The sequence below is a fragment of the Orussus abietinus genome, unplaced genomic scaffold (assembly GCF_000612105.2).
Source record: "Orussus abietinus isolate OABI.00-Male unplaced genomic scaffold, Oabi_2.0 scaffold29, whole genome shotgun sequence".
NCBI classification, from domain to species: domain Eukaryota; kingdom Metazoa; phylum Arthropoda; class Insecta; order Hymenoptera; family Orussidae; genus Orussus; species Orussus abietinus.
The window spans coordinates 27,564-49,043 of NW_019395567.1; the positions used below are offsets into that span (position 1 = coordinate 27,564).

Consider the following 21,480-nt stretch of genomic DNA (forward strand, 5'->3'; position numbering starts at 1 on the left):
CAATGTAATTTTCAATGACATTAATTCAATGTAATTTTCAATGAAATTAATTCAATGTAATTTTCAATGAAATTAATTCAATGTAATTTTCAGTGAAATTAATTCAATGTAATTTTCAATGAAATTAATTCAATGTAATTTTCAATGAAATTAATTCAATGTAATTTTCAATGAAATTAACTCAATGTAAATTTCAATGTAAAAACAAAAAATATATGACTTAGACCACTTTCATAATTATGGGCACAGATTAGGTCGGCCAGGGTTTGTCGAAAGACGCGCGTTGTGACATTGGCCTTAAAAGCCCGACACAAAGACACCCCGCGGGTCCGGATCGCAATTTTGCAAGCGATAGGACGTGTTTTTGTTTTCCGCACATGAAGACTCGCGGGGGGTCCGTCGCGTTTCACCATCCGAGGTCGTTTACGCAATGGCGCCCCGGAGAGGCCGGCTATCGAGGAGCAAGAGCACTCGAAATTTCTTTATCTTCTTTTAATACGAATTTTAAAGGCGATTCTTTCGACATCGATATCCCAGTGGCCGAAATCTCGCTTCTAGAAGGAGCTCTCTTACATATCGCCGTTGCTCATCGATAGCCGGGCTCGACAGGGCGATCTAAGTTGGTCCATTGATATACTAAAGTTCATAGAAAGGGTCATTCTATGTATACGTTACAGTGAAACACCGAAATCTTGAGAATGTCGAGTTTCACCGGTGAATGTCAACATTCACATAGTCGCTTAGTGTATGTCCGAAATATTTCCTAAATACCCTTATTTCTGACTTACACCGGTAAATGTTGACATTCACCGGTGTGTGATTGTCGACACACACTGGAGAGGGTCCGAATGTACAGCAATGTAATGAAATATTCGATCTTTCACCGACGTATTTGGTGTCTGTTGACATTCACCGGTGAAAGTCGACATTCTCCAATTTCGGTCATTCACGGTAACAGTGGAGGCCTTGAGGAATAACCCGGTGCTCGTTTATATGTGTAGAGTGACCCTTTCGTGTACTCGTTCATGTCCATCAATGCGCAGTACTGATACGAAACGGATCTGTGAAAATCGACATTTATCCCTCGAACACTCTTCAGGGCCGACGTCGACGCGGTATGCGTCAGGGTCGAACGTTCTGTACATACGTAAGCCCGCTAGAACGTTACGATTATTTATTTTTTATTACTTGCTGGTAATCTTAGACTCGATGTATATTTATATATGAACGCCGCGTCTCGTCGGGACTCGCGGGGTCCTTGGCGCAAGTTTCGTAAGGTGTCATGGTGGAGCGGTATCGCGGACCCTCGCGTTAAGACTTTCTTTTTTTTTTTTTATAGACACCTTGTGATAGCGATAACCGTAAGCGTAACGGTAATCATGAAAAATATCTATGGAGAGTCTTAAGCCTCCTTATCCACCTCGCATTGCGGTAACCGTTAACGTTAAATATCAGTTTTAAAGAATTCTGGAGAATCTGTGTTTCGTCCCAACTTGGCGATTTTTCTTCTTTCTATATATATATTTTTTTATTATTATTTTTTTTTTTTTTATTGACAGGTCTTACCGCCATGCTTACGACTAATGTTACGCTGAGGTATACTTGAAGGTCTTAACGAGAGTGCGTCGACTCTGCTCTCCCGCCCCGCATCTCCCTGTATATATAGTCTGTACATAACGAGCGTTTAATGTATATCGTAAGCCTTAAGTCTAGGTAAACGTTACGTATATATGTATCACCGAGTTTTTGTACGCGCGTCCAGCTCCGAGCGAGTCGTCGCGGCGATGTCGGCATCATCCTCTTCGGCTTTTATCGGGAGGGTCCAGTGTTAAAGAAGGCTTGGCAATGTTCGTGCATGTCCCCTGGGTAATGTCGACGTCGTCCCCTTGCGTAACACGTCGTCGGGGCGGGCGAGAAAGAGATTGTCGAGCGTCGCCGCGCGGAATTCGAGGCATTCCTTTGGAATGCGCGGCTTCTTTCGCAAGCATTTCCTCGCCGTTGAGGAGGCGGGTCTCTCTTAAGGCCCTATTTCATTCGACCTACAATTATTGTACGACAGGTGTGCTCGCGAGAAAAAAATAATGTCTCTGTACATGCGAAAGATGCCCATCAATGGTCCTATAAGCATTGCTGAACTTCTGTACAATAGAAATTGTCTTACGATGGAAATACTTCAGTCGATGGTCTTCGACTACTGTTCAGTGCTTGCGACAGACATTTCATCGGATACCTTAAATATGCCCTGCGATGGTTCAGTATCGATGAACTTCGAAGAGCAGAAATTGTTGTACGATTGGAATATTAATGACAGCGGTGGCTTTCATTTTTCTGTCGTAAGATATGCCTTCGACAAAAGTCTCATCGTATACTTTAAATATGCCCTGCGAAGTTCAACAGTACTGTTCCGTAGTGGCTTTTAGCCAGTCGATTGGAATCTTTCTTTTTATTTTCTCTCGTGAGACCCACATGAGTCGACATTACTAATCTTCTGTAGAAGAGAAATTGTTGTACAACGAAAATACCGTTACGGCTGGCTTTGAGCAGCCTTCGTTGTCGGAGGAATGAAATGGAGCTTTTAAATTGCTTTTAAGATATCTGGGATAATTAGAGCCGCCTCGTATTATCATCTCGCTCGCCCTGCGTCGAATCGAAGCGATTCTCGTTAACGAAATGTACACCCTGCTCGTTTTAGAGACCTTCGAGGGGCTCAAAGATCCTCTTCGTCGGCTGGTCAGCCTCGAGAGATTTCCCGAAAACGAGAGCTGCATAAATCCACACGGGCCCTCTTTCGAGTCCCTCGATCTAGACCCTACCGTGAGATGCGTGTGGTTTGTTTATTTGTCTTTTTTTTTTTTTTTAAATCCACATCCTGTATATGTACATACACGCACTCGTCGCAAAGCGAGGTCCTCGTAAACTCGGAGAGGCAGCGGTCTTCGTCGTTAAGGGAACTCGACTACAGATAGAAATAAAGAGAGAGAGAACTTGAATGGCAGTAGATTTGTGTTGCATGTCATGGCGCTCGGTGGTCCCTTTTCTTTATTTCTATTCTTTTTTTTTTCCCCCTTTTATTTCGCTTCGTCCTCGACGGCAAGTATTTACAAGAGAGCGTCTCGCATGGCTTTGGAAGTTCCCACGCCCCGAGGCTTTTAATTACATATATGTATGGTACACGGTGTTTAATTCTATGTATATATACACCTTAAAAAAAAAAATGGCACGCGGTAGACCCGGGTACTTTGATACGCAACGTTGCTTATCTCGGCACGATACGTGTCGTGTCGTCCTCGTCTTACTACAACGTGCTGTAACGCGACGGTGGAATGCGCGCGGCCGTTTGCGCAATAACAAAACTCCGTCACGTTAATAAAATGTACCGTGCTCGATATGCCCCCGATTAAGGGGCGCCGATACGCTGAATATGCTAAATATGCTAAATGCCGCGACTCCTCCATTGTTCGCGTACGCCTTTGTCCCCCGTCAGCGATACGGTCGCTCGGAAGAAATTAATATACGGCACGCGCGAGAAAATCTACCCCGAAGAACGCGGATAATGGTCCCGACAGATCGTAAGTCGCATTAAGGCGACATGAAAGCGAGACAGGTCCATCGATTTTTGAAACTTTTCCCTCATCTGGATTCACCGAATCGCTTGAAATCTTGCCACGTGAACGTGGAAGCCCTAAGGAAGGTCCGACGACCCATGAAAATGTTTACAAATTTATTTAAAATAAAAAAAATGAATTTCTTAGGATTGACCGTGCCGAATATTTCCAAGATTTGCCTCGTGAACGCGGAGGCCTTAATGAAGGTCCTGACGCCCATGAAATTTCATTATGTATTTTTTTTTTTAAATGGAAAATTCAAGGGTTCATGAATGTAAAATAGGGATTAAGAACGACAGTAGCGCCGCGTGTTCACGCGGGAAGATTTCAAACGATTCGGTACCCAGTTAAAGTTTCACAAACGAGGCCTTAAAATGGGAAGGCGTTCGTTTAAGCTGATGTATCAGCTGATGTCGACCGCCGTAACGAGTTCCTTGATGTTCGCGTACTCGGGGTCGCTGCTGAAGATCTCCAGCAGGTCCTTGAAGGTCGGCCGGTCGGTCGGAAGATAGGACCAGCAGCTTCGCATCACGAGATACACATGCTCGGGGCATTTCTCCGGCTTCTCCAGGCGCTCGCCCTTTTCCACCAGCTGTATGACCTGTTACGAGGGGGAAGGCAGGTTTTTATTTTGCTCTCTCTTAACGGGTTTACCTGCTAAGTCTATTACCTGCCGCCATCTGGTAACCATGTTACCAGGGGTCGAATGACAGCGGACGGTCTTTTAGGAAATTCCGTTTTAATATTAAAAAAAAAAAGGAAAAAGAGAGAAATGAAGACTCACATCGACCCCGCGTCGATCGCCGTACGGTTGCTGTCCGTAAGAGAACATTTCCCACAGCGTGACTCCAAAACTCCACACGTCGCTGGCGTGGGAAAATGTCCCGAAATTGTAGGACTCCGGGGCGTACCTGGAAGAAAATGCCAAATGACTCTTAGCGTCATAAATGAATCGTGATTCAACTTATAGGATGTACCATTTGATGGGCCATTTTCCACCCTGAGTGGCCCTGTAGTAATCGTTGGACCCGAATGTTCGGGACAGACCAAAATCGCTGATCTTTGCTTGGTGTCTGGACGCCAATAAAATGTTCCGGGCCGCCAGGTCCCTGTGTACCAGTCTCAGCTCCTCCAGGTATTTCATGCCTGTAGGGTTCGGGTACGGAGGGTATATTAACAATGTTAGGAGCGGAATTAATGTTAACGTCGTTACGAACCGCAAGCTATCTGCGAGGCCCAGATCTTGAGCTCGTAGTTGATGCTGACCCTGTCGGGGAACTCGTGGAGGTAAGCCAACATCGAGCCCAGAGGAACCAACTCCTGGACCTTGAATTTTATGACATGGATTAAGGTGTTATGAAAGTGTCATATACATAAGTGAGTATGGGGGCTATAAGAATGGACCTGACACCCATGAATTTTTTTACTTTCATACAAAATTTAAAAAATATATATAAACAATTGACATTTCGTGGTTGTCAGGATCTTCCTTATAGCCTCCATAATCACGTATAATCACGATCACCTTCGTAGACATTACCATTAACAAAGGTGGGCCTTCGGAAAACCCTATCAGCTTCACGATACAATGGTGATTGAGAGTCATCATGAGTCGAGCTTCTCTCAGGAACTCCTCTCGAGTCGCCGTAGTATGAGATTCGCGTAATGTCTTAATGGCGACGGGCTCTTGGATACCCGTAGGCGCGTCATAAACTCCTTCGTACACTGCACCGAACTCTCCTTCGCCGAGGACCTCGCCAAGGATTAAATTCTCCCCGGGAATGAATTCTGAAAAATCATCGCGCCTTCATTTTGGCCCCTTTATTTCACCCGGGTCAGACGTGACACGTTGCGCAACTCGGTAACCTTGTCTGATGTAATCGCCGACGACTCTCGACTCCGCGTCGGAAGGTCTTCGCGAATCCACTGTTCTGTTGTGCGGTAAATCGCAGAAGTCGTTGGCTCGAAAAATGTTCGTCTCGAATTGAATGGGTGGCAAGGCGTCCAGTTGCTGCTCCACCGATGTGCTCTTCTGGGGGAGAGGTTTCCTCTTCGTCAGGGTGTTCTGCAAGGGAAGATCGGATCTTGTAAATTTCTCCTGGATTCCAACGTTCCAAGGTATAGGTAGAATTTTTACCCCGTTGAATATTGACGATGGCATTTCAGGAACTGGTGGTCTTGGCCCTGGAGCTATCGGATGGAGCAATGGACCAGGGAGACCATCGGGCATACATCGATAGTGCTCTACGATGTGCTCCAGAGACGGGAGATAGGGACCGTTGTCAATGTATAGGAATTCCCCCTGCGCTGATCAAATTTAGTTATTGCTAAATGGACCACCGATGTGTATATTCATCTTGACTAGAGAATGTTACGTCTCAAGAGTGTCTGACCTTTTTTTGTATTTGAAAGTGGAATGCTTGTCTGTGGTACATGACTGTGAGTACATAGCTACCAGCATGCCTGTCGCTGAAACGGACCAAGAAGGAACCGTCCATGTCTCCATTTTTGTGCAAAAGGGTAACAGCCTCTCCTCGGTCTAGTGTTCCATGGTACCAGTCACTGCGCTTTTCTTTCGGAACTGGTCCTTGGTAATTGGCTGAAAGTATTAGATTAATACTCTCTTGAACTTAATGATTTTGAAACTGACGGGTTAGTGGTGGGAATGTGTAGTTTTACCTAACAATTTGGCACATTCTTGGTGACCGTTTCGTCTAGCAAGATCTGCAGGGACGTCATCGGCTAGTGTTCGAGGATTCACTGGTGCATCTACTGACAGCAGGGCTTGAATAACCTCTTTCTGGCCTCTGGTGGCTGCTTCATGCAAAGGAACCATGCCTGAAACAAGAAAATACTCGTTCAATTATTTAATTTATTACATTAGACTTCTCTTTTCATTACTTGCCTGTTTCTGTATGCCGGGCTTGCACGTTGGCACCACCCGAGATTAATATCCTCACCGTACTGGGTAAATTACTTTGGCACGCGTACTAAAAATGATAATTTTCTTTTGTAAAAGTGAACACGTATGATGTTCTTTATTTATACTCATCTAACAGCATGTGTCACTTAAGACAGAATTATTCGCTTTACCTGGATCCCGCGATATAGACACCTCCCAAAAGCAGCTTCAAAGATATTCATTGTAACAGTCATACCGGAGCAAAGGACATACTGCTTGTCGTATTTTTTTTTTGCAATTTTGTTTAACAAGTACTTACATGTAATGGAGTATAGCCAGCGGAATCTCGACAGTTAACGCTGGCTTTGTTCTGAATAAGTTTCTTAAGAATTTCGTCTGCTCCATCCTTTGCTGCTAAATGCACCGCTGTCTGTCCCAGTTGATTCTTGGCCTCTAGACTTCTATAGCCACATTTCAGTAATTCCGAAACAATCGTATAATTCCTCTAAAATTTGTAACGATCAATGAGAAACTTTGAACCTGTTTCTAAAATCATATTTGAGTGATCCTAAAAAACCATGCTGTTACAAAAGTTGGACTATTACCTGAATCGTTGCTCTATGCAGTAAATTTGTCCGACCATGTCTTCTGGTATCATGAGGTGGTGGACCACCCTTGCACGGTGTTCGTAATTTAGTCTCTAAGCCATGATTTCCTTCCTGATAATATTCAATAAGCGTATCCAAGCCGTGTATCGTTGTCTCGTCATCTATTAAAATTTTTAAATTCAAATGCTTAATACCACCGTGTCAATTGAGTTATTAACATAGCCGTAACAAAGCAAGGCCTAACCTATCGAGAAGAAAGCATCCTCTCCATGTTTTCTTATTTGATAGTGGACAACTTCTCCTTCGTGCGAAACCGATAATACAAAATCTCCGGAAGATGTGCTGCTTTCTCGGACAAGGAAAGTCCCATCTTCTTTGCTCTCTGTAATTACACCTTCAGCTATTTATTCACGCCAATCGGTAAGAATTAACCTTGTACATCTTTGTTCGATAGTACACCAATGAAGCAAATTTCTACCTTTTTGGAGTAATTTTTCCGCAGCATCCCTTGACAGCTTCCCATGATACCAGCAGATATCATCCTCCGAACTCATAACTGAGTGCACCGATCGCTTTACTTCTTGTGCGAGCAACAATGCGAGGAATTAATTTTCATTTCGTTCACCAAATGTCAGAGCATAGAGAACCAGATACGACACTGGCACGTTAACAGAACTCGCATTGCCCGTTCTTTAGAAAGCTGCCGTCACCTCTTCAATTGTCACCGACTCGTATTATCTTTACATACATAACGGCACCATAAAAAGCGTCGAACAATAAATGATAAAAGCAGACCCCCAAGGGCCTAACAATTTAAATATCAATTAATAGAAAGACGGAGATGGCACAGTTCACGTCGGTTAAAGGCGGTTTAACCTCGCCGAGTAAATGTAGATTCACATACATTCGTTTGACGCGCAAACGTGATTGGACGCGCTCAATTTGCGATCACGTGATTGGTCAACGATTCAAACATGGCGGACATTCCGTTGAAGCCAACCAATGGCGACACTCCTGTAAATTATACTATGGAACGACCTTTACGATCGACGGTCATCGCTCGATTGTTTAATATAAAAAAATGTTCAAGTTAAATAATTCACTGGCTTTTTAGGTTAGGTTAATCGATAAGCATTTGATTGTTTCTTCCAGAAAGATTGTATGTAAATGGAACTACATTTTCGTAATATCTAGAGAAACTGGATCACGGGTGTGTAGAGCGCTATTAAATCAGTGGGAAGTTTGCGCTATGTATTCGCTGCAATCCATGCTTTACTGGTCAATTAGTTGGCTGTACATTCACTCGTAAATCTGATAAAAAATTAGAGAAAGGAACGGTTACAGTGAATCATGTTAAACTATTGGAACAGAGCAATTTTCAGAAACACGTGTTCAAGTTGATCTTGAAAAAGTGTTAACGTAGATGGACAATGTGATGGAAAAAGTGCATACTCAAGTGATTAAATAAATATTTTGTACGTTTTTTGTGCACCAGGCGTAATGTTTTCGAACATACTCTCTGGTATGCTTGCCAATGTTACCAAAATGAGCCTGGCATTATTTGTACACATGTCCAAGCGTTATCTCGATCGAGATTCTTGATACGAGAATGACTGCAATTAGATTCTGTTACCATTGACTCGTATATACATCTTTGAGAAACAAGACTTTTCAAGTTGTAATTTTCTCCCACTACGTAGTAGAGGTTCGAAGATGCATTTTACATAGTTTAAAAATAAGTACGTTCGTTGAATTTATAATAGTTTAGTCATTCTTTTTTCAGATGCATATGTGGTATTGGTTCGGGAAAGACCTGGGAGTATTTTTATTCCCAGGATATGTTGTTACGACAACTTGGGGCATGATAGCTACATGCTTCGGCATAGCTGCCTTAGCTGTACTTTACGAGGGTACGAAGGTGCTGCAATACAAACTGCGACAAATGACACTCGATTCTTTAGCCAAGACTTCGCCATCTACTGAAAATTCAACATTAATATCCAGAATATCATCAAGATCCTTTAACGCATCTTTCTTCGTACAGTGGTAGCATCTTTTTAATTTTAACATAGGTTTGCAAGAATTGTGTATTAATTTAATATGCAAATGAAATCAATTTCTCAGCAGTTCATATTGGAGCAGATGGCTTTTAGAAGTATTTCACTGGTCCTTTCACACTTTGATGGGCTATATAATTATGATGGCTGCCATGACGTATAATGGATACATAACTATTGCCTTGGTATGCGGAGCAGCTATCGGTTATTGGATATTTAGCCCTGCTCTTATGAGTTTCAGCATAAAACAATTTCCTCAACAAAAATCAGTACAATGTGAAGTGGAATGTGCAGGTGGTAATATTTATAACGTCTTATAAATGACGGCAAGTACGACATTGAGTAATTCCCTTACATTTCAGATGCTATTGTTAATTCAGAAAGGCGACAATCTACAGTATCATTTGTAGCAGAGCAAATAGCAACAGAAGTTGTTGCAGACATTCATGCTACGCAGACTTGAATAATGTTTTAATTCTAAACTTAACTCATATTGGTTAAACCAATCTGATTACAACTTTTTTAAGATGAGACTTAAATGTATAAAGAAATAATTTTTACATTTACATATTACATGTACTCGGAGGATATTTTTGTATATACGCTGTTTTTATAAATTTATAAAAAAACGTTTATTCAATGAATTAATTATAAGGATTAGATTTATGATATCACAACGTGTGTATAGAAGAATTCTTGATTCTTTGTACAAACAGGAATTAAAATATTCTTTTGCAAATAGTCTCTTAATCTAAGTCTCAAACAAACGTTTGTAGCAACCTCCATTGTTTCCCCAGAAATGGGAGTACGGGTTAATGGCAGTAATTTCCTTTCCACATAGCCAACAGAAAGAAACATTACAATGAATACATTTCATCTTATTACAGCCCATACTTTTTACTATCGGCGTATGGCAACTTGGACAAGGTTTCGTTTCTTTCTGAAACAAAAAATGAACATAATGCATTGTAATAGGAAAGCTTATGCTTGACCCAAACATAGTGAATTGATCTCACTTTGATATATTCCCGCGATAAATGGTTTTCTACTACGATTTGCAACTGTTTTCTTCCGTGCTTTTTTTCCAGAACTTTCTTCTCTTCAGAACTTGCTTTTAAATAGTTTTCAATCAAAGAGACCTTAGCTTCATCGCTCATACTACAAGGCATGATACCGTGATATACCTATCATTTAAATTAAAACAATTATTTAAAATGCTACACGAGCCACTTTTTCATAGTGCTTACATCTATAAAAACAAAATAACGTCATTAAGATATACTGGATATACAATTTAGAAATGCGTACTTTACGGCAATATATGCAGAAGCAGTAATCACAATATGCACAAATAGCTGAATCTCGTCCCTCTTCGATAGTGACAGGTTTCTGACAAAGAAGTCGGGGGCAAAATACTATATCACTCATATTACCTAAAGTAATATCTAATAATAACTTTTCGTACTTCTCAAATAATTGTGGACATAGATCCTTTACGAGATTTGGACTAATCTCGGATTTACAGTCAGGCTCGGGGCATAAAATATTCTTAACGTTTGCTTCCTCAATTTTGACCGAAACATAAGATTGTAGACAATTTCTACAATATACATGATAGCAATCTTGGAATCCAATGCACTTTTTCCCTGACTCATCGTCAAAGCAAATGCCACAAACAAAAATGTTATTGTTAAATTCATCTTTATATTGCTTCTTCGAGTACTCTGTCAAGTATTCCCGAGGATTCAGAAATATTGCAAAATTGACAGCCCTGCTGTCACTCATATCTAAAATTGTTAACATGGCAATGTCATAAGGCTCTTTGTAAGCAGAAAATAAGAACGAAACATCCAGACAATCGTGTATGTTCAGATATTTCAGGGAATCATTTTTCAGGAATTCCAGCCACAAAAATAAAATCTCGTTTCCTTCGTTCTCTTGCCACAGTTCATCCAGCCTGAGACAAACCAATGAAGTCTCCCAAGGCGGAAGCCATGTAATCGACAATTGAAAACGTGGTGGTTTCTGCGAGGGATACATCGCAGGCAGTTCAACAAACAACTTAATAGGAGGTAAATATTTTACTTGAAACTTTCGATAAAGTGGCTTGCTCCGATATCCTCCATCGTAAACCATATAGCGAACATTAATGCTACCCTCTATAAGTTCAGGTGCAGTGGTCAAGACACAACGAAAGTTTATGCCTCTCTGATATGAAAACTCATGCGGAGCACAAATGTTTGAGATTGCAGTGATCTCGTCTTCCTGTCTCTCCTGATCTGTGAACTTTGAGTGAAGTATATGAATTTTTAGAATACATGACGATATAATCTAACGAAACGACAAACGCAACTTTAGCCGGGTCGAATATATCGATTCCTTATCACCTAGACCGCGTATCTGCTGAAAGAACAGATTTTAAATTACCATTTTTCCAGACGTCTTCAAGCAAAGCTCACGTTCTGCAAAAACTTGTCAAGGACTCTTTTGAGTACGTGCTCAACCTCTAAATTACGACTAATTACGACTAACTGGTCGGTCTTTGTTTATAAGTTTTTAAATCGCCGACATTTAAATGAAACATTAGACTAATGCAGTGAATAACCGTATTCAACATCATGCGATATTTCAAACAAGGTGACCAACGGCGCCACCACGAGAGCCAATCACAGCGAAGGATCCATTGGAATCGACCAATCCGAGAGCGCGACGTGACGTCACACGAGTCTCGAACGTAACCTGTAAGTTGGTAAACATGACGGAGAACAGCAAACCGTGTCAAGACGCAGAGGGACGCAGAATGGCAGAGTGTCAAACGCAGTCAAACAAGTCGTCAAGTCCAAGTTGAGGCAGAAAGTTGGGCGAGCGTAGGAGAGTGCAAGAGAGCAGGAGCGAGCGGGGGAGTGCAGGAGAGAGTGAGCACACGCGAGGCAGCGTCAGGTGTATAACTAATTGATTGGTTACGATGGAGGCTCTGAAAATTCTTGGTCCGTTCTTCGATTAAAGATGCGCGTACGCTCGCCGTATGCTCGTCGCAATGTCGTCTTGGAAAAGCTCGATATCCCTGAAACTAAGGACAGCATAGGTGCAGGCGCAATCGGTAATTTCGGCACTTCTTCCACTACTTATTCGTGTCTAACGTCGTGTCCAGTGTACTTTGCCGAATGATCGTTCCTTCCAGTTTTGCTCGAACTAATGATCGAGATGCTTTTAAAGGGGTCGTGACAAGAGGTCGTACCAGTGTATACCGCTCGCGGTAATCACGGTCGTACGTTAGAAATAATTTTAGCAAGAATCTTCCGAGTCGTCGGTGAGTCTCGAGGCCCTTCGAGTTGAACTGCCAGCTCGTATCATGATGGGAATATTGTATGAGAAGAGGCCACTGAAGAGGCCTAGAATCGGTCCTCCGGATGTCTATCCTCAGGAACCGAAGCAGAAAGAAGACGAGCTGACCTCGATTAACGTCAAGCATGGCTTTGCCACCATGCCCCAGCTCTCCGATGAATTTGGTACTGCGAGGCATTGCAATGTTACTGCGGCTAAGGTCGGGGCTTATTTTAATGCAATTCTTGCCAAAAAGGAAGAGTTCGCAACCATGCCGGACACTGGTCGAAAGAGACAGCAGATTAATCCAAAGGACAACTTCTGGCCCGTTACAGCTAGGACCAAAAATGGAATAGAGGCTTGGTTCAAAGACCTTTCGGGCTGTAAGCCATTGATTGCTCTTGCTAAGAAGGCTCCAAATTTTAATAAGAAGGAGGAACTCTTTATGATGCTCTGTGAATACCAAGTGCCAATGTTAAGGGCGGCATGGTTTATTAAACTAAGTTCTGCTTTTACGGTTGCAGTGTCCGAGATAAAAATTAAAAAGAGGCAGTTACCAGATCCCACTACGGAATGGACTGGAACACTTATTAAATTCCTGAAAGATCAGTTATCCAAATTGCAAGAGTATTATCATTTAGGCAGTGTATCGTTGAATGCCACAAACGGCACTGTGAATGTGATTCCCCTGACAAGCAATGGCTGCGCGAGTACACCTAACAGTCAAACTACGATTCCAAATCCTCCCAATGCCGTGTTGTCAGGATCCGTCATGAACGAGGACCATAAACTAGCGTTGAAACAGTGGCACTATTGCGTTCAATTAGCTAAGTACATGTTCGAAGAGGGCCTGTTGGACAGGCAGGAGTTGTTACAATGGATCTTAGAGTTATTAGATAAAATACGTTCCACTCCTTCCGAGGATGGTATATTGAAACTTCTACTGCCACTAGCTCTCCAATACCTGGAGGAGTTTGTTAAGTCCGAGCTACTGGCCAGGAGATTGGCATACCTGTGCTGTCGAAAGATAGCTCATATGTGCAACAATATTGACGCGTCCAGCAATCCACAAAGTCCTACAATCCTTGGGCCACCGGTGAAGATTGAAGGCAACGGCCAAGGAAAAGATGGTCCAGTTGATCGTTCGATACCCAACCCTTTAACGGCCGTCTTCAATGACTACCTCAATTGTCCGCACCACAGGGACGTCATTTATCCCCTCTCAACGATAATTCAGGCAAGTTTAACTGTATTATACAACCAAAGATACAACTCTATAGTCCAAACCTCTGCATGATATTAAATCGCCCAAGAAGTTATTGCAATTTTTCACGTTTAAGATTGGACGCTTTGTTTTCAAATGAAATTGCTTTTTCATTACATCCATATAATGTATAACCTTAAAGTGCAGACTAAGCTCTACATTTGGTAACAGCAATTATGTTTTAAATATTAATTTCTTTTTTATTTAGACCATTTAATTAAAAATGGGAAAGAAGCAAATTCATGGGATTCTCTCGTACGAGTTCAAACGGTGAGCCGTGACTCACAATGTCAACGATGCCTTTGACCCAGGAACCGCTAACAAACACACAGTGCAATTGTGGTTTAAAAAGTACCCTGAGGGAGATGAGAGCTTTAAAGATCGATAGTGTTCTCCACAAGCTGCAACCATTGATGCAATGGGAAAAAAATTGAAATTAATACATAAAACAAAATTATTCTTATCGAAACGTAGATGTCAAAGAAGCAAAGTCTGTGCTCCATATTTTCTCTTTGCGTGAATAACAATTTTATTCAATTTTATTTGAGGACAACGCGTCAAATCAGAAACAAAACCGTGACAGCTAACCTGACCTAACCTAGTAGATCTTCATCAATGACTCATTATAGGTGATAGCGTTGGAATGTCCAACAGCCCTGGTGTGGAACAGTGTCGGAGAGGGCAAGGCACCTTCCGTTCTGAATGGCTCCCCACTGGACTATCTTCCTTGTCCTCCAACAGCTCTGCCAACACCTCCCAGTGGTGCGACGGACGCAACCTTGAGGCAGCTAAGGATCGCCCAGGAAAGCATTCGAGCAAGGTCTCAGGCTGCGGAGAGCAGGTGGTCCTGCGACAAGTGGCAGCAAAGCAGTGCTGGCATGACCACCACTAAAGTGCTGGCAGCTCTCGATGCTCTGGATCGACACAGCTTCGACAGAACCGACGCCACCAACTCGCTGGACACTCTTTATGCAAAGATCTTTGTAGCTGCCCCGAAGGAGGCGGCAACGGCGACGTCGAGCTCCGGTGAACGCGACTCCAAGACGGAGTACGACCCTCGACAGGACTCCGCAGTTATAGAAATACTCTGCGAATGGGCTGTCAGTGCCGAAAGATGGGGCGAGCACAGGGCGATGGCAGTAGCAAAACTCCTGGAAAAGAGGCAAGCCGAGGCCACCGGCGAGACAAACGACAACGACGACAAGGACAGCGTCTGCAGCAACGGCACACCCCCAGGTCTGCCTATTTTCCAGCCTCTGCTTATGAAGTTCCTCGACTTCGACGCACCGGTCCTCGACAGCAATTCTGCGCAGTCCAGGGTGCAGTTCACCAACCTGGTGCACCTCTTCTCGGAGTTGATTCGGCACGATGTCTTCTCCCATGACGCCTACATGTGCACCCTGATATCCAGGGGCGATCTTGTTCAAGGTAAATGTTATAAATTATTAAAAAATCCTGTCTAAAAGACACGCGATTCTTAGTCATTTTATAACTTTATTGAAAAATAGCTTTAGTTGATAATATGTTCACCAGGTTATTGATAATATTTGTTTATCGATTGGGAAAATTGTTGATGCTTTCCGATGAAACTGATGAAATGAACTATGAATTGACATGAAATTATGTAGTAATTTGTTTTTTAGGCCCTGCTGCGAGTAAACCGAGCACACCGAGTAACCGCGAGCCCCTCGACGAAGACAGTCTCTTCCAGGGGATAGACCTGAAGCCGGCGAAGCTGGAGGTTCCCGACCATACGAGGACGATGGACTATGACGACAGCAAGATTGACGATGACCTGGACAAGCTGTTGCAGCATATCAAGGAGGATCAGCAGAATAGCATGGACGCTCCGGATAGCCCCAAGGATGACACCCTGGCGAACCCTCACAGTACTCACGATGGGGTTGACAACAAATCCTCCAGTCCTAGCAGACATTTGTTGTATACGACGCACTTTCCTCTTCCTCAGGTATGCTTAGACTTAGTTTTGTTAAAATCACACTTAAAATCTCGATTTTTTTTTCCCAATATGTTAATCATTTAAATAGAATAAATCAGATAAATAAAAATTAGTTGATTAAAGTCGATCGATTTTGTTCATTTTTATTCTTTCTTCAGGATGAAACGTGCAGCCAGCACGACTGCAACCAGCGACACGTTTTGCTCTATGGGGTGGGCCGTGTTCGCGACGAAGCTCGCCATGTCGTGAAGAAGATGACGAAGGAGATCTGCAAGCTCTTCGGGAAGAAGTTCAGCATCGACGTGGCCGAGGGAGGGAAGGTGAAGAAGCACTCGCGTAGCGAGTTCAGCTTCGAGGCAGTGACGCAGAAATTCCAAAACCTGAGCTACTTCGATCAGCACGTTGTCACCTGGCAGTGCGCCACCCAGGTCGTCGAGATGCTGAACGCCTTCGCCCTGGCTGGCTCTTCCTATCTGCCAGTGCAGGAGCACGTGGCCTTCCTGTTCGACCTGACCGAGCTCGCGCTTAATATCTACGGATTGATCGACGTTTGTATACAGATACTGAAGGAGCTGCCCGAGGTCGAGGCCCAGCTGGCCGCGAGGAACAGCCAACTAGTCAGGAGCTACACCACGAGCTTGAGCCTCTACGTCGTCGGGGTGCTGAGGAGATACCACTGTTGCTTGCTATGTAAGTCATCACTCTCGTCCAGTCCCTAGAAGTGGAATATCCGGACTAAAGTGATACGAAAGTGGCGTCGCAAAAGGTCTCATTTGTGAAACTCTTCTCCGAAGTGGGTGTACCGAATCGTTTGGAATTTCACCAGGTGTTCGGTACACCGAGATTGGAGAAAATGCTTTATAAACGAGACCCCTCAGATAGCCATCTTCAACCTTCGATCTCTCTTTCTCAGTGTCTCCCGAGCAGACGACGGCGGTCTTCGACCTCCTCTGCAAGGTCGTCAAGCACGTCTCCAACCCCAGCGACTGCAGCTCGGCCGAGAGATGCGTCCTGGCCCATCTCTACGACCTTTACTCCAGTTGCTCGCTCTTGAAAACCAAATCCCACGGGGTGGAGGCCTTCAGCAACGCGTATCCGAAGATCCGCACGGCGCTTTACAGCGCCCTTCAGCCCGCACCCTCGAACCACGTCTACAATTCGCAGTTCATGGTCGACGTCTTCAACAGTCCCAGGAGAGGAGGCAAAATCGAGCCCCAATGGGCCAGGCAACTCAACGAGACTCCGGCTAATCGTTATAGTTTTGTCTGCAACGCGATCGTTGCAGTTTGCAGCGAGATCGATAACGACAAGCTCAACGATTTCGCCATTACGTGTGCCGAGCTGACCGCCTGCTGCAACGCCCTCAGCGCCGAATGGCTCGGCGTCCTGATGGCACTCTGCTGCTCCTCCAACAGCTCCGCTTTCTACATCGACGTCCTCAACCAGGTCGACGTCCAAGATCTCAGCATCCACAACTCCCTCGCCGTCTTCACTTCAATCTTGATCGGTAAAGAGTCGTTCCTTCCCGTTCATTCTTCATTTCAATGCGAAAAGTCTAATGTCACGGCTGTGTAAGCTCGCATGTTGGGAAATGGAAGAAAGACAAGTCTCATCCAACACGCGTGACGACCACACATCTTAATTAAGTATCGACATCACGTTCTAATTTTATCCGTAGCTCGCCATTGTTTCTCCCTGGAGGACTTCGTCGTCCACGTGGCCTTGCCTTCCCTGGTGAAGGCGTGCAACGAGGGGCGGGGCGACGCCGACACGGAAGCGGAGGCTGGGGGACGATTAACCTGCCACCTGCTGTTGCGCCTCTTCAAGACGGTGGAATGTCCTCAGCCAGGTCTCTACTCGGTAGGCACGAGTCCACATCCTCTGCCAACCGGGAACCAGAGAGGATACGGCATCAAGTTGAGCTGCGACCGGCACTTGCTAGCCGCAGCACACGACAACATCCGAGTAGGGCCCGTCCTGGCAGTTCTCAAGGCCATCCTCGTGGTCGGGGACGCCACCGCCGGGAAACAACCCACGAAGAAGTCGGACACGCCTCTATCCCACCCAGGTAAATCTGCAGGACCCGGGAGCGTGGGAGGAACCGGGGAACTGTCGATCAGCCACATCCTGGGGACCAGCGACATCCTGGGGGGCGGCGACGAGCTGGGTCCCGGCATGTCCATGCCGGGAGCCGGGGCAGGATCCGCGGCTGCGTCCACGGAGGCCGTCAAGGGCCTCTCGGACTTTGCCCAGCACGTGCTACGCCAGATCTGCGGCCAGGAGTGGGTCCTCGAGAGGTGTCTGCAGAACCCTGAAGAGCTCTGCCATCCGGACCTTCTCCTGGACAACATGCTGACCCCTAGACAGGCCCAGAGGCTGCTGCACATGATCTGCTACCCGGAGGCCTCGGCCGACGTCTTCCTTGACCAGAGGAGCCACATCGCCGAGATCCTGGAGAACCTTGAACAGTGGAGCCTCAGGATGTCCTGGCTGGACCTGCAGCTGATGTACAAGCAGTTCCCTCCGAACTCGGCCGAACTCACCCAGTGGTTGGACACGGTGGCCAAGGCGGCGATCGACGTCTTCCAGCTGAACGCCTCCTCGGCGAAGCCGGAACGGAGGACCGGGTCCATCTGGCTGGTGGCTCCTCTGGTTTCTAAGCTACCTAGTGCGGTTCAGGGTCGCGTCCTCAAGGTGGCCGGCCAGGTCTTGGAGTCCGGGAACTGGTCCAAAGCTGCCGCGAGCAGAGAGCGAAGTCGCGCCAAGTCGCCCTCGCTCTTCAACCACCAGCCCTTCCTCTCGTTGGTTCTAACCTGCCTGAAGGGCCAGGACGACCAGAGAGAGGGTCTCCTGACTTCTCTTCACTCTCAGCTCTCCCAGTTCCTGAACACCAGCAAAGAGGAGAGGAACGTCGCCGCCGAGGACCCCAAGGCAAGGGAGGTTCTGCAGGACGCGTTGCAGCTGCGCTTCAGCCTCGTCGGAGGCGTCTTTGACACCATCCAGAGGAACACCACCGTTACCACCGACTGGGCGATCCTCCTCGTCCAACTCGTCAGCTATGGCGTTATCGATCTGAACGATAACTCGGAGCTCTTCACCACGGTCATCGACATGCTTGCTACCCTTGTGCACTCCACCCTCGTCTCGGACTCCCAGTCCGAGAAGGACGAGAACAAGAAGCACTATCAGAACCTGATGAAGAAGTTGAAGAAGGAGCTGGGGGACAGGAACAACCGCAGCATCCAGTTCGTCAGGCAGCTCCTTCCTTTGCCGAAAGTTACCATGGAGGTAATCGCCTGCGAACCGGTCGGATGTTTGACGGACACCAAAGGGAACAAGATCGCCGGCTTCGACAGCATCGACAAGAAGCAGGTAGATCATCTCCGTCAGCGGCATTTTATGCATCTCTCTCGGCTGTTTGCGATCGTTTATCCATTGTTATTTTTTTTTTTTTATAGGGCCTTCAAGTCTGCGACTCGCAGAGGGTGTCCGCCTGGGAGCTCCTCGAGGGTCACAAGAACCCTGCTCCGTTGTCCTGGGCCTGGTTCAGAGCCGTCAGGATCGAACGCAAACCCCTCACCTATCATGCTGCGCATAAACTGTTGAGGTATCATACTCACAGCCAGGTGAGACCGGCTAATCACTACCTGGAGCCCCCGCCGTTACCTCCGGAAGACCTGGAGCCGGATAAGAAGGAAGGGTTGGAGCCTGGGAAGGCAGACACCCCGATGAGTTTGGACTCCCCCAGCAGAAGCGGCAAGGGGAAGGCCATGAAGGCCAGACGACAACGAAGGAACAAAGGAGCTGCAACCCCCACCGTGCCCTTGGCTCAGCCCATGCAGGTCTTGATCCACTATTTTTATCTCATAGTGCATAAGTTTGTGGGATGAATTTTTAAGGTGGTGGACACGCGATGAAAATTTGTCCTTTTACTTATCGAGCAACCTTGCCATGTTCTCTTCAAGGTCCTCATTATTCTCTAAAAGGAAACTCTCCCAAATAGAACCCCTCGCAGATGCAGCAGATGCCGTACGGCCAGCAACAACAGGTCGCCCAGCCCGCAGGGATGTTCGCCGGTCAGCCTCCACAGCCGCAGCAACAACCTCAGCAACAACAACAGCCACCTCAACAATCGCAGCAACAGTGGTATCCGAACCAGCAAGGCCACACTCCACCTCAGCAATATGGCTACGGTCAACAATTACCGCCAACACCGGTCGGCGGACCTAGATACGAACGTCCAGGCATGAACAACCAGTCGAAGCAAGCCCTTTCGAACATGCTGAGACTCCGGTTACCCTCGAACCAGTTCATCGGTTCTCAGCAACCAGCAGGAGCGCCTCCCGTTGCTGCTCCAGGCGCCTTCCAGGGACTGCACCGACAGCAGTTCATCAGGCAGCAACTCAGGGCTCAGCATGGCGCCTCGGGGATTGGGCCCCAGCAAGGCATGTTCCCGACCCAGCAACAGCAGATTTACGCAGGAATGCAGCAAGGTAGATCGACGAGAGCACGTTGTCTCTGACGAGGGAGCTGTAATGTCTTCTTGGTGATTCAGGAATGAACCAGAATTATGCCGGTTACGGCGGGCAGCAGATGATACCTCAGCAGCAACAGCAGCAGCAGCAGCAGCAACAGCAGCAGCAGCAACAGCAGATGCTACAGCAGCAGCAGCAGCAGCAGCAGCAGCAACAACAGCAAGGCATGATGACTCAGCAGCAGAACGTCATGTTCCAGAATCAGCAACAGATGATGGGTGCGCAGAGGAACCAGGAGTATATGCAGCAGCAGAGGATGCAGCCTGCTGCCTCCAGGCCGCCGTATTTGCAGGTGGAGTTTTTAGGAGTTGAAAGAAATTTCAGGTTTATTTGGCGTGACTCTATTGGGATACTGTTTTTTTTTTTTTTTCGTTTTAGGCACCGAATGTTACCATGAATACTATGGGACCAATGAGTGGTGCGGTGCAGAATCAACCTGCTCCACCTTACAGACAAGCTGGGGGGAAACCTGGAGCTGTTGGGGTGTCGACGGCTGGGGTTGGCTTGCAGTCGAATCAGCAATTCCAACAGGTATGTCGGTTTTTTTTTTTTTTTCATGTTTTGTGGGAGGCACTTTCATGTCCCCTTAATGATGTACGTGCCTGAAATAGGCGTGAAGGTGGACACGTGGTTGAGAAGAGACCACCTTAATTTTGTCACTTTAAAGCGAAGGGGGAATAATACTAATAAGGATTAAGGAAATTAAATTCATTAGGAGAAGGGAATAAAATTAAGATTAAGGATGTCAACAAGGAGAGTTTTTGTAGATACTTCAGTATCTCTTATTAATTTTCAGCAAACGATCAACCAACAACGCATGAGGCAGCAGATGCTTGCTATTCATCAGCAGCAGCAGCAACAGCAACAACAGCAGCAAGGAGCTACTGGTGGACAGCAACCTACACCTCAACTGGTCGCTCATCTCCAAAGACACTTGAATCAACCTCCTCAACATTCTTATCAACACCAACCTCCGCCTTATTAATGTTGAAGTCTTAACACGTTCGCAGTAGCAAAGTATCGAGAGGATTCGAGAAGACGGTATTAATTTTGCGTTTCTAGCGATTACGTTGAATTAATTTCTAGGCAGATATTCCTTGAAGTATTTGCAGTAATTACCTTGAAACTCCTACGAATCAGTTTGCAGGAGAAATCCGCGCTGGCAGTTGTAATGCGTCGATAATTTAAAACGCAGTACTTGCCTTTTTTTCCTATGGACTTCCGG

The 21,480-nt window shown here is 45.6% G+C and overlaps 4 protein-coding genes across 8 annotated transcripts; 2 read left to right on the plus strand and 2 right to left on the minus strand.

Annotated features, from left to right (window-relative positions):
- Window positions 1-2,838: 2,838 nt before the first annotated feature.
- Window positions 2,839-7,986, minus strand: LOC105701572 (tyrosine-protein kinase shark). Its single transcript, XM_012428425.2, has 14 exons — window positions 7,594-7,986; window positions 7,360-7,497; window positions 7,113-7,276; window positions 6,827-7,012; window positions 6,511-6,595; window positions 6,285-6,443; window positions 5,999-6,204; window positions 5,743-5,907; window positions 5,472-5,670; window positions 5,146-5,393; window positions 4,823-4,931; window positions 4,583-4,751; window positions 4,390-4,516; window positions 2,839-4,206 (listed from the first exon to the last, which is right to left on the minus strand). The coding sequence occupies exons 1-14, from the start codon at window positions 7,667-7,669 to the stop codon at window positions 4,009-4,011; spliced, it is 2,229 nt and encodes a 742-aa protein (XP_012283848.1). The 5' UTR covers window positions 7,670-7,986; the 3' UTR covers window positions 2,839-4,008.
- A 199-nt stretch (window positions 7,987-8,185) lies between these two features.
- LOC105702274 (probable low affinity copper uptake protein 2) lies at window positions 8,186-9,911 on the plus strand. Of its 4 annotated transcripts, none has more exons than XM_012429738.1 (4): window positions 8,186-8,820; window positions 8,899-9,161; window positions 9,240-9,466; window positions 9,535-9,911. In XM_012429738.1, the coding sequence occupies exons 2-4, from the start codon at window positions 8,899-8,901 to the stop codon at window positions 9,633-9,635; spliced, it is 591 nt and encodes a 196-aa protein (XP_012285161.1). In that variant the 5' UTR covers window positions 8,186-8,820; the 3' UTR covers window positions 9,636-9,911. The 4 variants fall into 4 exon arrangements, with proteins under 4 accessions (XP_012285161.1, XP_023289560.1, XP_012285169.1 ...); XM_023433792.1 differs by having other exon boundaries at window positions 9,243-9,466; XM_012429746.1 differs by having other exon boundaries at window positions 8,899-9,158.
- On the minus strand, window positions 9,780-11,780 carry LOC105702269 (E3 ubiquitin-protein ligase RNF14). Its single transcript, XM_012429727.1, has 4 exons — window positions 11,600-11,780; window positions 10,481-11,458; window positions 10,189-10,356; window positions 9,780-10,112 (listed from the first exon to the last, which is right to left on the minus strand). Exons 1-4 carry the CDS (start codon window positions 11,600-11,602, stop codon window positions 9,924-9,926), a joined length of 1,338 nt encoding a protein of 445 aa, XP_012285150.1. The 5' UTR covers window positions 11,603-11,780; the 3' UTR covers window positions 9,780-9,923.
- A 193-nt stretch (window positions 11,781-11,973) lies between these two features.
- Window positions 11,974-21,459, plus strand: LOC105701418 (mediator of RNA polymerase II transcription subunit 12). Of its 2 annotated transcripts, none has more exons than XM_012428159.1 (11): window positions 11,974-13,733; window positions 14,390-15,188; window positions 15,404-15,729; window positions 15,879-16,410; window positions 16,634-17,227; window positions 17,399-19,092; window positions 19,179-19,562; window positions 19,736-20,213; window positions 20,276-20,547; window positions 20,634-20,786; window positions 21,052-21,459. In XM_012428159.1, exons 1-11 carry the CDS (start codon window positions 12,525-12,527, stop codon window positions 21,238-21,240), a joined length of 6,630 nt encoding a protein of 2,209 aa, XP_012283582.1. In that variant the 5' UTR covers window positions 11,974-12,524; the 3' UTR covers window positions 21,241-21,459. The 2 variants fall into 2 exon arrangements, with proteins under 2 accessions (XP_012283582.1, XP_012283575.1); XM_012428152.1 differs by having other exon boundaries at window positions 12,525-13,733; window positions 19,724-20,213.
- The last annotated feature ends 21 nt before the right edge of the window (window positions 21,460-21,480 follow it).